The sequence below is a fragment of the Eufriesea mexicana genome, unplaced genomic scaffold, assembly GCF_001483705.2.
Source record: "Eufriesea mexicana isolate 0111107269 unplaced genomic scaffold, ASM148370v2 scaffold10, whole genome shotgun sequence".
Classification (NCBI taxonomy): domain Eukaryota; kingdom Metazoa; phylum Arthropoda; class Insecta; order Hymenoptera; family Apidae; genus Eufriesea; species Eufriesea mexicana.
The window spans coordinates 352167-364612 of NW_016908175.1; the positions used below are offsets into that span (position 1 = coordinate 352167).

Here is a 12446-nt window from a genome sequence, read left to right on the forward strand (position 1 = left end):
TTTCCCTAAGTTAAATCAGTTTACGAGTTTTGAGTTTGCGTTATCGTGATCTTGTTCTTTCGTGAATTTTCGGTGTCTCGAGACCAGTTTCGCCATCCTACATATAGTACTGTCACTGTCAAAAGTCACTGAGGAACGAAGTGAAGATCGGCGAATGTTTGTATATTCTTTATCTTCCGCGTATATACATTAAAATTAAGGATAGAACGAAAAGATTCTTTTTGTGAGATGAATCTTTATTTGGATAGCATCACGTGCATCGAGATCTATCTTTGCTTCGAGGAACCATCAAACTTATCAATTTTCGAAGCTGAGTTGAGTGACGCAATGGTTGTCATAGAGCCTATAAAAACCTTGCTGAAGGGTTCGACGGTATACACCTTTTGGCAGTCCACCGTGTTTTATTTTATATCATCAAGAAATATAAAATAGAATCAGAATCAAAAGTTCCTTTTCATTTATTAATTTAGAATATTACATTTTAATATTCTGTTCTGAAGCCTATTTTGAATTTTAATCTTCGAATTCAGTTCGTAAATCGGTATTTAGTTCCTCAATTTTTGATGGATGATCTCCTATTGAATGCCCATTGACTCTTAGTCACTGAAAGGACTTAGCTGACGAAGACAGGTCAACGTCAGAGTTCAAAACCTACTATCTTACTCGTTTCTACCTTGACCAAGGGTTAATGGTCATTTTCACCCCTCCAAAAAGTAAAAATATATAAGTACCCTCGAAAACTATGCGAGAGCAGTTTATTGGAATTATGTGTTCTAATAGTAAATTAACTACGATATATATATTCTATATTCTCTTGTATAGTCTGTTATTTTTCAAGGAAGGTATATAATTCCTCTAATGCTTCTAATGAGAAACTGACTGACCCCTCTAAGACACATCTGAAGCAGTACTCGACTCCTGAGAGAGTATTAACCCTTTGCATTCGACAATTTTTTGGCTAGAGAAGAGTAGAAATTCAAAGATTCTCTACTAAAAAAGTGACGATACTTTTTCCAACAGTAAATAAAGAATTGTATAATAACAAAATTGTAGAATTATTTGATTTCGATACCTCGCACACTGTTACATTAAATTTGATATATTAATTAATATCGATCTTCCAAATTTGATGAAATGCTGACTGAAGCTCACCTCTCGAGTGCAAAGGGTTAAGAGGGTACGCGACGGGGTTCGCCCAAACCCCAAACTCCCATCGAATGTATAAACATTATATAAATAAACATTCGTTCTAGGAACTTATATCTTATAAACTAGATTGATTTTTGACCACGACTAAACTTATCTTTTCAACTCAGTTCTTATTCTTCTCCGCCGATTCATAGTTATTGCATTTTCCGATATAGCCTCGTTGCAGAACTCGTACTGTATATAGAGGCGTTCCGAAATATATTAGAAAAGATTAATCAGTCTATTACGTTCTCAATCCGGGTTCCAACATTTTTATCAATAAACGTATTCTTCGAAACGGTTTCTATAATATGCTCGCGTACTTATGTAACAGAAACCATCGATTAATTCATCGACATAGTGGAGTAGCTTGTCCACTATCGATCACATTTGTCGGAAATTAATTACCGTTCAGGCTGAACGCGTGTTTCAGATACCATCTATCAAACGATCGATAATTTACCTGCAACCTTCTAACGAGCCAAGAAATCATTTCCATATAATTCGCAATAACAAACAAGACGAACTCCGAAAGGAATTTGAAATTTGCACGATATCTTCACCCGGAAGAATATTTTCGTTCCAAGAATTCTTTTCTATGAGTAAGGTATGGTTGGAATTCGATCTGATTCGTGACTGGGGTGATGACAGAATTTTGAAAAAGTCTGCCTAGTTGTTGAGAATTGAAACTGCTAACAGTAGTCTACATCACTCAGGACTAAAGTACAGCATCCTTTGGAAGAAGAGTATCTCCTTGCATAGATCCTATTAGACAGTGGATCAAATAAGGATCCAAATACCGAAGACATAGATCTGCCAAAGTTCTTTTGATACCTGATTCGACCAACTTAAATAGGTATTACAAAATTTGCATGTAACGAGAAGATCCTCTTTCGCAACACCCTAATCAATTTTAGCTTTAATGGTATCACCTACTTTTTCTTAGTGCCATATGAGCCGTTCACTGCACAAATTGATTAACTCCATAAAACAAAAAGTGGAGAAATGTAATGAAACAATGTATATTGTTTTTTAAAATTCCCTTAATAATTTAAATCGAAATAAATATCGTGGAATGCATAAATACAAATGTAACTTTCATCTAACGGTATATAAAATTTATAAGAAAAAATAGCCGAAAGGTAATCGTTGATAATGTTACCATTTTTATGTTATTGGAAGAGTTAATCGATTTGGCAAGTGAAAAAAGTAATAAATTTAAATTTTACAAAATTTTACTTCAATTCTGATAAGACGGCACTAGAAAATTCACCGTTATCATTCGTGGCTTGCTAGTGCATTCGAGTTGCATTATTGCAACGATTTACATTAGAGTACGGAGTTAATCAAAATGACCTGTGAAATAAATTATTTATTATTCAGTGGCGAAAAAATTTGTGTCGTTTAATAGTGTTAATCTTAATTATCAGGGAAAGTTATTATAAATATAAAAAGTTACGACTATACCAAGTGTTTTGACATTTAAATTTAAGATTTTTCAAAAAGTGGAGTTAACCGATTTGTGCAGTGAACGGCTCATATGTAAAAGGGTAAATAAGAAATCGTATGCAAATGAAGACGTAGAATTATTTTACCTCGATATTTCACGCATCGTTGGGTAATTGTAAATTTGATATATTAATTAACCTTAATTAATCTTTAGAATCTGATTAAATGGCGACTGAGAAGCGCCTCTCGAGTGCAAAGGGTTAAATCCCACGCTCTCCATTCTTCGGCACCCGGTCCTCGCTCTCAGTATTTTATAAGATTTTTATTATCTCACCCATTTTGCTCGTAATTACTCGGTGTGCGAACACTTTTTATGGCCGCTGCACAAAACGAAACGCAAAACTATTCGATTTAATAAAACCGCTGCCGCAGCGATGGCCCCGGAAGCTCGCAGAGGCGACCGCAAACACGTGCCGTAGCGCGTTCAAACGGTTGCCAACCCTTCTTATCTGCTGCCTTTCTCCCTTGATCTTCTCGCGGAGGGTGTCTTTGTTCCCGGTGCACGCGTTCACCGGTAAAAGACGTTCGCTCCTTGTACGTATGTTAGCCAGCATACCGCGGCTAAAACTGTCTTCTCCGTCTCCTTATCCCGCGACCCCGGTCCTCTTCCTCTCCCTCACGCGCTCTCCTTCTTCACCCCCTGTACACGCTTCGCTCTCAGGCCCTCCCCGAGTCAGCGTGCATCTCGTAGCCGGCAGCAGAAGCTCTTAATTTACCTTTCCAACGCCGTGAAAGCGTGCTGCCGATGGAACGACCACGCAGAGGGGATGAACCAGAAGAGGCACGAGAAGAGTCACGGGAGAGGCAGGGAGAGGCGCACGGCACATAACAATTAGGTCGTGTTGTCTTGAATTCTAAGCAGGCTAGTGAACCGATCGTCAGCACTGCCGCGAGATAAATGCGGCCTTAAACGATACCGATATAGACGGGCTGCTACGCCGATCGCTTGCCAAACTCCACCGCCGCAACCCCCAACCCCGACGCTGGCCTTTCTCGTTAGCCGGCCCCTTTCTTTCGTCAGCTTTCGGCCCTTCAGCCCGGATCATTCGCGTCCTCCTGGCTATCTGGCCGGCTCCGCTCCTTTTCTGGAACATATGAATGTTTGCTTCTTCGTTCTCCCTTTTCGCGTCGCCGATATCCTTGCGTTGTATTTTTGCTCCGCACATTTGCCTCTCCGCATTCTAATGGCCGGTTTCTTTCCACCCAGTCCAAGTTCCTTTATTTTCGCCAAGTACGTTTTCGCTTTTGCCCGATACAGGTGGCGTCGGTTTTGCGTTCGAGGGATGCAGCTGGATGGGACACGATCGTTTTGTAAGGCTGATTCCAGTCGCGTGTTACACGATGGAAACACGGAGTCGCGGGTTTCTTCTCGACAAACATTTTTCTGGTATTTTAAACCGTCCAGGGTTTTTGTCGCGGACACGCGGTCTGGTCAAAGTCAGTTCGCACGTGTACAATGCGTGTATGTAAAAATTAGGTTTGGGTAGGATAGAACGTAAGATACGTTTCGGTAAGATACATCCGTGATCCCGAGGAAGTTGCAGTTTCAAAGGAACCTAAAGGAATCTAACCCAAAGTATTTCATTTTTACCTGCACCATGTTTTCGTCACAATTATTTTGTGACGTTGAAACGAGTGCATGTACTGTATTAAAATTTGCGACAAAATTTTAGTCGTTATCGTGGAGATAATCACATTTTAGCATACCATACTCCTTAATAATTCTTTTATTGCCCACACGAAGAAATTGTATTATTTTATTTTTATTTCAGGTCGATCGTGCAGAAGGAAATCGTGTAAGAAGAGAATGAAATTTTCTTTCTAATCCGTGTTAAATGAAAATTATTTAAAAATAGAACCAGGTACAGTTTTACCTAGACGTTCGTACTGCCTTAAGATATTATCGTCACCATGGAAGGAACCCTCAATAAGTTAACCCTTTCACTCCTGCAGACGTTGTATGACATTAGCATGACGTCCATGGATTTCAAAGCTGTTAGAGCTTAGAAAATTCTTTTTCAACGTGATCCAACTGTTCTAACGTGTCCAGCCATCTGTTGGGATAAGAGAGAAATTTTTTTCAATACAATCCCTGCATTATTTTGTATTCTGTCAAAAATAATGTGAGACTATGTTCATCCGCGCTCTCTTTGCTTATTCCCTCCACTGATTCTCAATGATCGAAGGCCCCTATACTTCCTACACCTAAAAAACAAAACCCTAATAGGAGATGTTTCGTCTGCACTCATACGGCGATTGCAGAAAGAATTAGAAGAGAAACAAGATACACGTGTTTCAAGTGTGACGTGGCCCTATGTGCATACTCCTGTTTTGAAAATTATCACAATGAAACAGATGTTCTTTTAAATCTTAATTTCGTCCACGCTCAATAGCCAAAAGACGTGTTATAAGTCTCGGTAATTCCGAAAGATCATGCCATTGGAAACTTTCGATTGATATTTTCAATCGTAGAAGAAAAATATTTGACAGCAATATATGTTAAAATGCATCGAAAGATAAGCTAGATGAAATAGATTTAATTAATAGATAGATACTTTTGAAAAATACGAAGAATTTTTTCGAAACTGAAACCAAATTTTCACACGTCACATAATTAAACTCAATTATTCTACTTTTAATTGATCTTCGTCGTCTTGAAAGGAAAATGGCTGCGTGTTTAAAATCCTTCAGTTTTTTAAAATATAAGAAAAAGGAAAATGGAGTTTCTTAAACAAATTTCACGAAATTCCGTTTACTTTGTGCTATTTAAAACGAAATTTCGCTAAATATTCATTTGTATTATTAAAATATCATTTTTCTACGATCAAAATGAAGTATGATGGTATGATATGAAGGTATGATATCAAATATGTACTAATGGTTAACATAGATTTTGAATATACATGTGTTGATATAATAAAGGAGCGATGTCTGTAAGAAAGGGATGAGTGGAACAGGTATGCATGGGATGCCAATATCTAATGGATTCGGGTTATCGTGATAAACGAGTATGCGTGTAATGATCGAGGTTTGTGTGAATTGTGTATGTCATGCAATGTATGAAAGTAGAAAGAACAGACCAGAGAGATTGGCATAGGTCAGTTGTAATTAAGTTGTAATAGTGAAAATAGGTGTGAGCAAGAGTGTCATGCAATGTATGAAAGTAGAAAGAACAAACCAGAGAGATTGGCATAGGTCAGTTGTAATTAAGTTGTAATAGTGAAAATAGGTGTGAGCAAGTGATTGCGAGAAATTAATTAGGTTTATACTTAATATTTGTGTTTGATCATTTTTCGTAATTAAATAAAGAATTGTTCTTATCGTTATTGATATTTCATCCACCGCTAACACTGGTGACTATAGTCACCGGTCACGAGACGCCATCTACACACGATGGGTGACTATAGTCACCGGCCACAAATATCGAGTAAAAAATTAAGACAAGTGCTACCATTCAAACGCTATTGCGCTAGTCGGTTTTCTCTTTCTCCTTTTTTCTTTTTTGGAAATTGGCCCAGAATGCTAAAGCCTCCATGATCGTAATGTTTCCATCTTTGGCACGACGCTTCGTTCTACGGGAGAGACTTCACTGTGATGCCCGTCGTAGCGAAAGGATTAAGTTTTTATCAGATTCAAGCAAAAATAAAATTTCTTAAATTAATTCAGGAACAGAGTGTTAGCTATTCTCATCTTAACTCGGAAATGAAAGGGTTGAAGTTTAAATTATCTACACCAGATTTTTCGAAGCCTCTTATTCCTCGGATAATTATCTCCTTTCTATTTATCATCGTTCAGAACTTCGCAAATTCCCATTTTCTCCCATTTTTATGGGAGAAAATTTTAAACTCGGCAAACCACGAACCTCGGAATTCTTCCTTCGCTTCTTCACCCTGTTCCATTTCCATCTGTTATTTTTTTTCTCGCCCTCGCTTCCTCTGTTCGCGGCGGAACTTCCACTCCTTCTTCTTCGTCTCCTTCCACGGCCCGACAGCGAGGGTTTTAAGTCCCCAAGTACGACGACGGTACAATTGTTACGAGGCTTGTTAGCGTTGTCGCGGCCTAATGGCGCACTTTATTATCGGTCTCCGCTGGGACCGCGTTGCATCCTCGCTGGATGCGTTTAAATCACCGCCCTTTGATGCATTAGTCCCGGTCCCGACTCGCGTCCTCCAATCTTCGACTCGCGTGGTTCGATGACGTCGAAGCGTCGAAACGAGTTCGTAATTGGAACGAATCGCGAGCGAGCATTCATTCTCGCAGACGTGACGTCGGCTTCGAATTCTGGTTACAGAGACTCCTCTTTACTTTAATAATTGTGCGCTTCACGGCGTCACGCGTGATTAATGATTATCAACGAATTCATTATTTCAAGGCTCGGGTGGATTATAATAGTAATTACTTAACCCTCGACGGGGTTATAAATAATAGATAATTAACCCTAAACTGGGATCGTTCTATTTCGAGCAATTTGGTTTCTTAAATGAACATATATATACCAGAGCTTATCGAAATTAGGATGGTTCTAAGCTGACATATTTGGTCCTAAGGTGATATGAGAATTTTTTGAGGCCTTTCTGAAACTGGTACTACGCGATGGTGAGCTTCGTTTGCACGATTAGGGTTGAAACGAAGAGACGTTTAACCCTTTGCACTTGAGAGGCGACCCTCAGTCGCTACTTAACAAGTTAAGTGCCACGCTAGTTCTCAGAGACCGGTGCTAGATTTTTCGTTTGGGCTCGACCGGACCCAAGGACTTAAGGTCCTTAGGGACCGGCCCAGACTAGGACCAAGAGGTGCTAAATTTTCGTGTTAAATTCTTCGTCATCTTTGGACCTAACGTTTGTGAATTCCTGTTATAACAAATGGTACAGTATTTTCGAGTTTTATCAACTACTGAACACTCGTCCGCTATCGGTGGTCTACTTGACGGCCGAGTCTGGGCCTGAACCGAACAGCAAGCAAAACGGGCTGAGCACTTAACGTGTTAATTAATATATCAAATTTAAAATTACCCAATGACGCGTGGAACATCGAAATAAAATAATTCTACGTCTTAATATATATACGATTTCTTATTTACCGTTTTAAAAATATCGTCGACTTTATGGCAGAAAGCCTATTATTTAATTAATTACTATTTTTCTGTAACGAAAAAATCGCCGAGTGCAAAGGGTTTCTGTGTTTCGACTTTTTTGGTTAGAGCCTGGGTGTCCAATTTTATATACAAAATTTGAGATAAAAGTGTATAAAATAAAAATATAAAGTTTCTTTTCGTTCATCGAGTATAGTTAATACTGGGTATATTTTGTGTAGCCCAAGGGAGCTGAAAGATTGGACACCCCTGGTTCAGTATTTCTGCACACTGGGTAGTTCTCGCGAAACGAATATTTTTTGGAAAATAATCGGAATATGATAGCATAGCGACTCACCCTTCGGTTTGTCGTGCGCCAATGCTCTTTGAAAATGTTCCTCCACTTCGGACGCAGCATCCCCTCGATAGTGAGTGAAGATCACGCAATTTGTGCTCAGGTATTGCGCTATGCTCTCGCCATCGTCTGAGTCCTCCGCCGCTGTACCAGTACCTATGGCTATAAGCCAGTTAGAGAACGCAAATTGGTCAGGATCGAGTAGTATCGAGTACTACTCCGACTATAAATCTACCGTTAAGACACCATGGATAAACAATCTCGAAAGAACTTTGAAAATTTATCGCGAAATTTTATAGCCGAACGTCAAAACGTCCAAATTTTATTTAAATGTCATTTACTTCGGTGTACGATATTGTATTCTTTTTTCACGAATGGAGGAATCGAAATTTACGATTATGTTTTAATTAAAGGAAGAAAGACTAAATTCTCCAACTCACCGTCCGTTGACCTGTCGTCGTCTAACGTTCTCGAGGGTTGCGAAGTGGTGGATGCAACGGGTGGTCGTGGTTGAGGAGTTGGCCTTGGTGATGCTGGACTGGGTGCAGAACACTTCCGGTAACTCGACAAACTTCGTGAACCGCCGCCCCAAGTGATCCTTGGTGAACATTCAACTGTAACAAAAATATCGTACTTCGTTATATCACTGTTCGTTTACATTATACTAGAAAACAATTATTTTATTTTTATTATACCCAGATTTTTATATTTCTTATTTCAAAATATTTAGAAATTAATATTTTAAGAACTTCTATATTTAAAATAAATATCTAGAAATTCGACAGAAAATCAAGTAATCAATCAATTGTATTTTGTCTTCAAACTGAAAAATGACGACGCTATCGGAGGATGAAAGAACGGGAAAGGGTTGTGTCGTGTGACGAGATTCTTATCCGAATTTAATTTTAAATATTCTCTTCTAGATTCCCTTTCTTTCGTGCTTTTATTTCATACCTAGATGAGTTTGAAATCCAAAGGGGTGGTTTGGAAAAATCAAATTAATTTTGTCATAGAATTTAGGATTTCAGGAAGATGAGACTTAATATGTTGGAATTAGTAACATGTTAAGATGAAGTGTAATATTTTGCAAGTGTATGAATCGATGATTTATATGTATTTAGGGATAATGTAACAAATTTATGGAAGTTTATGGAATTCTTACGCTTTTAGTTTACGCGTATAAAAGGATGGGGATAAATGTGAAGCCTAAGGGTTGATTTGCAAAGAAAAGATTAATTTGACGTTTTAGGAAAATGAGGTTTACTGTGAAGGAAGTGATGATGTATTCAAATTGGAATACCCTTAAGTACATTTCGAAGGTACAAAAATTTGCCATTTTAGACGATATAATGAAACAAAAATACCTTAATCCCTTGTCCTACTATTTAAATTTCGATGGCGCGTGTCATAGTCAAGAGCAACGTCGCGATGTTAAAGTTAATCTTTAAACGAATCCTTAATGTTTAATCACGCTTTGTTAGTTAACACGTCGGCTAATCCCTTTTACTCGATACGAATCCACTTACTAGCAGAATTATTAAATACCAATGGTTAACATACCGAGAAATATGCGTAGAGGAATCCTCACATACGTGCACTACGATATACGTTCCGATGGCTGTGCCATGATCAACAAGGTCGGTCGCAAGTCGAGCCATATCGTCCGAACACGACGAAGAATAACACGGAACTGAGGCAGGAAGTCATCGACGAAAACTAAGCACGAGCCTGACCTGTGATGTTTACATTGAGTCCCATCTACGAACGTCTCTCACCGGTGACACTCATTCTCAATATCCACGATATCATACGCTAAGAGGTTAATATAAAACACTCCAATTTTACAATTTTTCGCGCGAATTAATGCATTCTGATCTAAAATGTTTCCATGCGTCTGTCGTGCAGTACAGATCTAGCAGTACATGTACTGGTGTCACTGAAAATTCTTTTCCATTTATAAGTACAGAGAGAAGTGAAGAATTTCGAGGTAAAAGAAGGAAAATTGGTCAAAGGGAACAATAATACACGAGTCAGGAAAATATCAATTTTTTTACTCGGAATATTTTTCAAAATGTTCCTTATATATTTTCCTGTTTTAAATCCTTATTTCGCCATGGAAATGACCACGCCACATTAAGCGACCGACACTAAGTTCACTGTTAAGAATGCTTCAAATACTCTAGCAATAAAACCAAAATATAAGACACCCTAATCATACAATTTTTCGCGTAAATTAACACATCCTGATCTAAAATGTTTCCACGTGTATGTTGTTACAGTACCGATCTAGTAGTATATGTATTGATGTTTACTGATGTTTTCATTGGATCCTATCTACGAAGTAAGACTCTCACCTGTGATATTCGTGTTTGGATCGTGTTTTGCGATTTTTTTAGCACGAGACACTTATTCTAGATGGAGGAATTAAGGATTCATATGTTTCTGCGAGTATTTTTAGACGTTCCTGATTGCATCTTTATCATCAGGTGTGTCTTAATAAGTTCAGTAAGTGAACCTCTGATGGAGATTATTAACGACTCGGTGTTTACACTCGCGATGATTAAGATAGTCACGGTTCGAGCAGAATTCGTGTCACTCCTTTCGTGTATCTCGATAAATTTCGCAACATCCTTTCACTCACTGGATTTTCACACGCTTCTGCCATCGCGTGCGCATTGTACGAACCTTCGTGATATTTGTAATTATCAGAGTTCGAATAAGCAATAATTTCCACGATCTTATATGGACATCTGATTATTCATGTATCTATGCAACTCGTTTGTCTGAACTATTGCATATCGAGGAAAATTTTATATTTTCTTCGAATTCACAAACGAGTGTGTATATTTTATTTATCACTCATGAATGGGGATCGATTTGAGCAGCGAATAGCGCTTCGTTAATTTAATATAAATATTTAAAACTCGAGAAAGGATTTACCTGCTTTAGTTATATTTTAATTACATAATCTTTCTAACTTTTTATCTAGATAAATTCATATTTGTTTCCCGAACAAAAATTAATTAATGGAATTTAATACTTATTTTGATTTAGTAAGTACAGAATTGGAACAGTTTAAAAAATATAACCCCTGAAAACAATATCGATAATATTTAATCACGAGATCCTGCTTCTTATTAGTCTATGAAATAAGATTGTCCAGAAAATTATTTGTATATTATGTATTTGAAAATTCTGGATTTACGTTTATTAGACTCTCTAAAACTCCATTTTGTAATCCTTGTTTCTATTACATTCTATTATATTCTATTATATTCTAGTATATCTATTATATCCATTATATCTATTACATCTATTATATTCTATTATATTCTATTATATTCTAGTATATCTATTATATCTATTATATCTATTATATTCTAGTATATTCTATTCAATCAACCACTTCATACCAACCTATCACTACCAATAGATTTTCTAAACCACCACAAGTCACTCAACAGCCATATCGTCATCTCCATCGAAGATTCGCTAAAATATCATAGAACCTACTTGGGTAGGATTCTTGTTGTAACTATCAAGCACAACAACGTCCACTATCAAACCTAATCAACCTCCAAACAATCAACTCGATCCGCCCCTCTATATCATCCTATGATCAGAAATTTCGAACAACAGTAAGATCCTCATACAGTCATACTGTAATTTCTCTCAAGGATTCGCCAAGATATCATAAATCCAAGAACCTGCAAGTAGCAACATAATTATTCAATGCGGCAACGCGAACTAACAAAATTAATCAACTCCCGATCATTCTACTCGACTCGTCGCTCTCCATCATCCTATCATCAGACATTTCATCACCGATCGACATTTCCAACCATCGCAAGACCCTCGTACAACCGCATCGACGTCCCCGCCGAGGATTCGGCAAAATATCATAGGCCCAAGAGGACCGCGAGCAACGAAATGCCCGTGGACGAAACGCTTCGACATCCGGCAGCAACGGCGCGGACAATTCCAGGGATTTTACCACCCTCCGACTCACCCCTTCCCACCCTCTCTATCCAGTCCGTCTGCCAGTCACTTGGCGAATCCGTCGAGCGAACGCGTCGTCGTCTCGGTTGACGTTTAGTAGGTAAATCGTACGACGTGCTTAGAAGAGGGGTAGCCTCCATTGAGCACATACCGACGCCAGGCGTCGGCGTCCATTGTGCCCCCCACCAAGCAGAGCAGACTGCAAATAGCGCGAGAGCTATGCTATGCGCACTGGCATCGTCACGGCCGGTCGCAATGAGACCAAATAGGACGTAATGCTCGCTATTCATTAGATCCTACGGATGCAAATGCCACGCTGGGTCA

At 38.5% G+C, this 12446-nt stretch overlaps 1 protein-coding gene across 1 annotated transcript in view; it reads right to left on the minus strand.

The window, feature by feature from the left end:
* Positions 1-9750, minus strand: part of vg (transcription factor vestigial) — a 57196-nt gene extending 47446 nt beyond the window's left edge. The window contains exons 1-3 of the mRNA XM_017907339.1: positions 9732-9750; positions 8564-8737; positions 8127-8285 (exon numbers count right to left, since the gene is read on the minus strand). Of these exons, the coding sequence (XP_017762828.1) occupies positions 8127-8285; positions 8564-8737; positions 9732-9750 (352 nt within the window). The remainder of the gene's footprint in view (positions 1-8126; positions 8286-8563; positions 8738-9731) is intronic.
* Positions 9751-12446: the final 2696 nt, after the last annotated feature.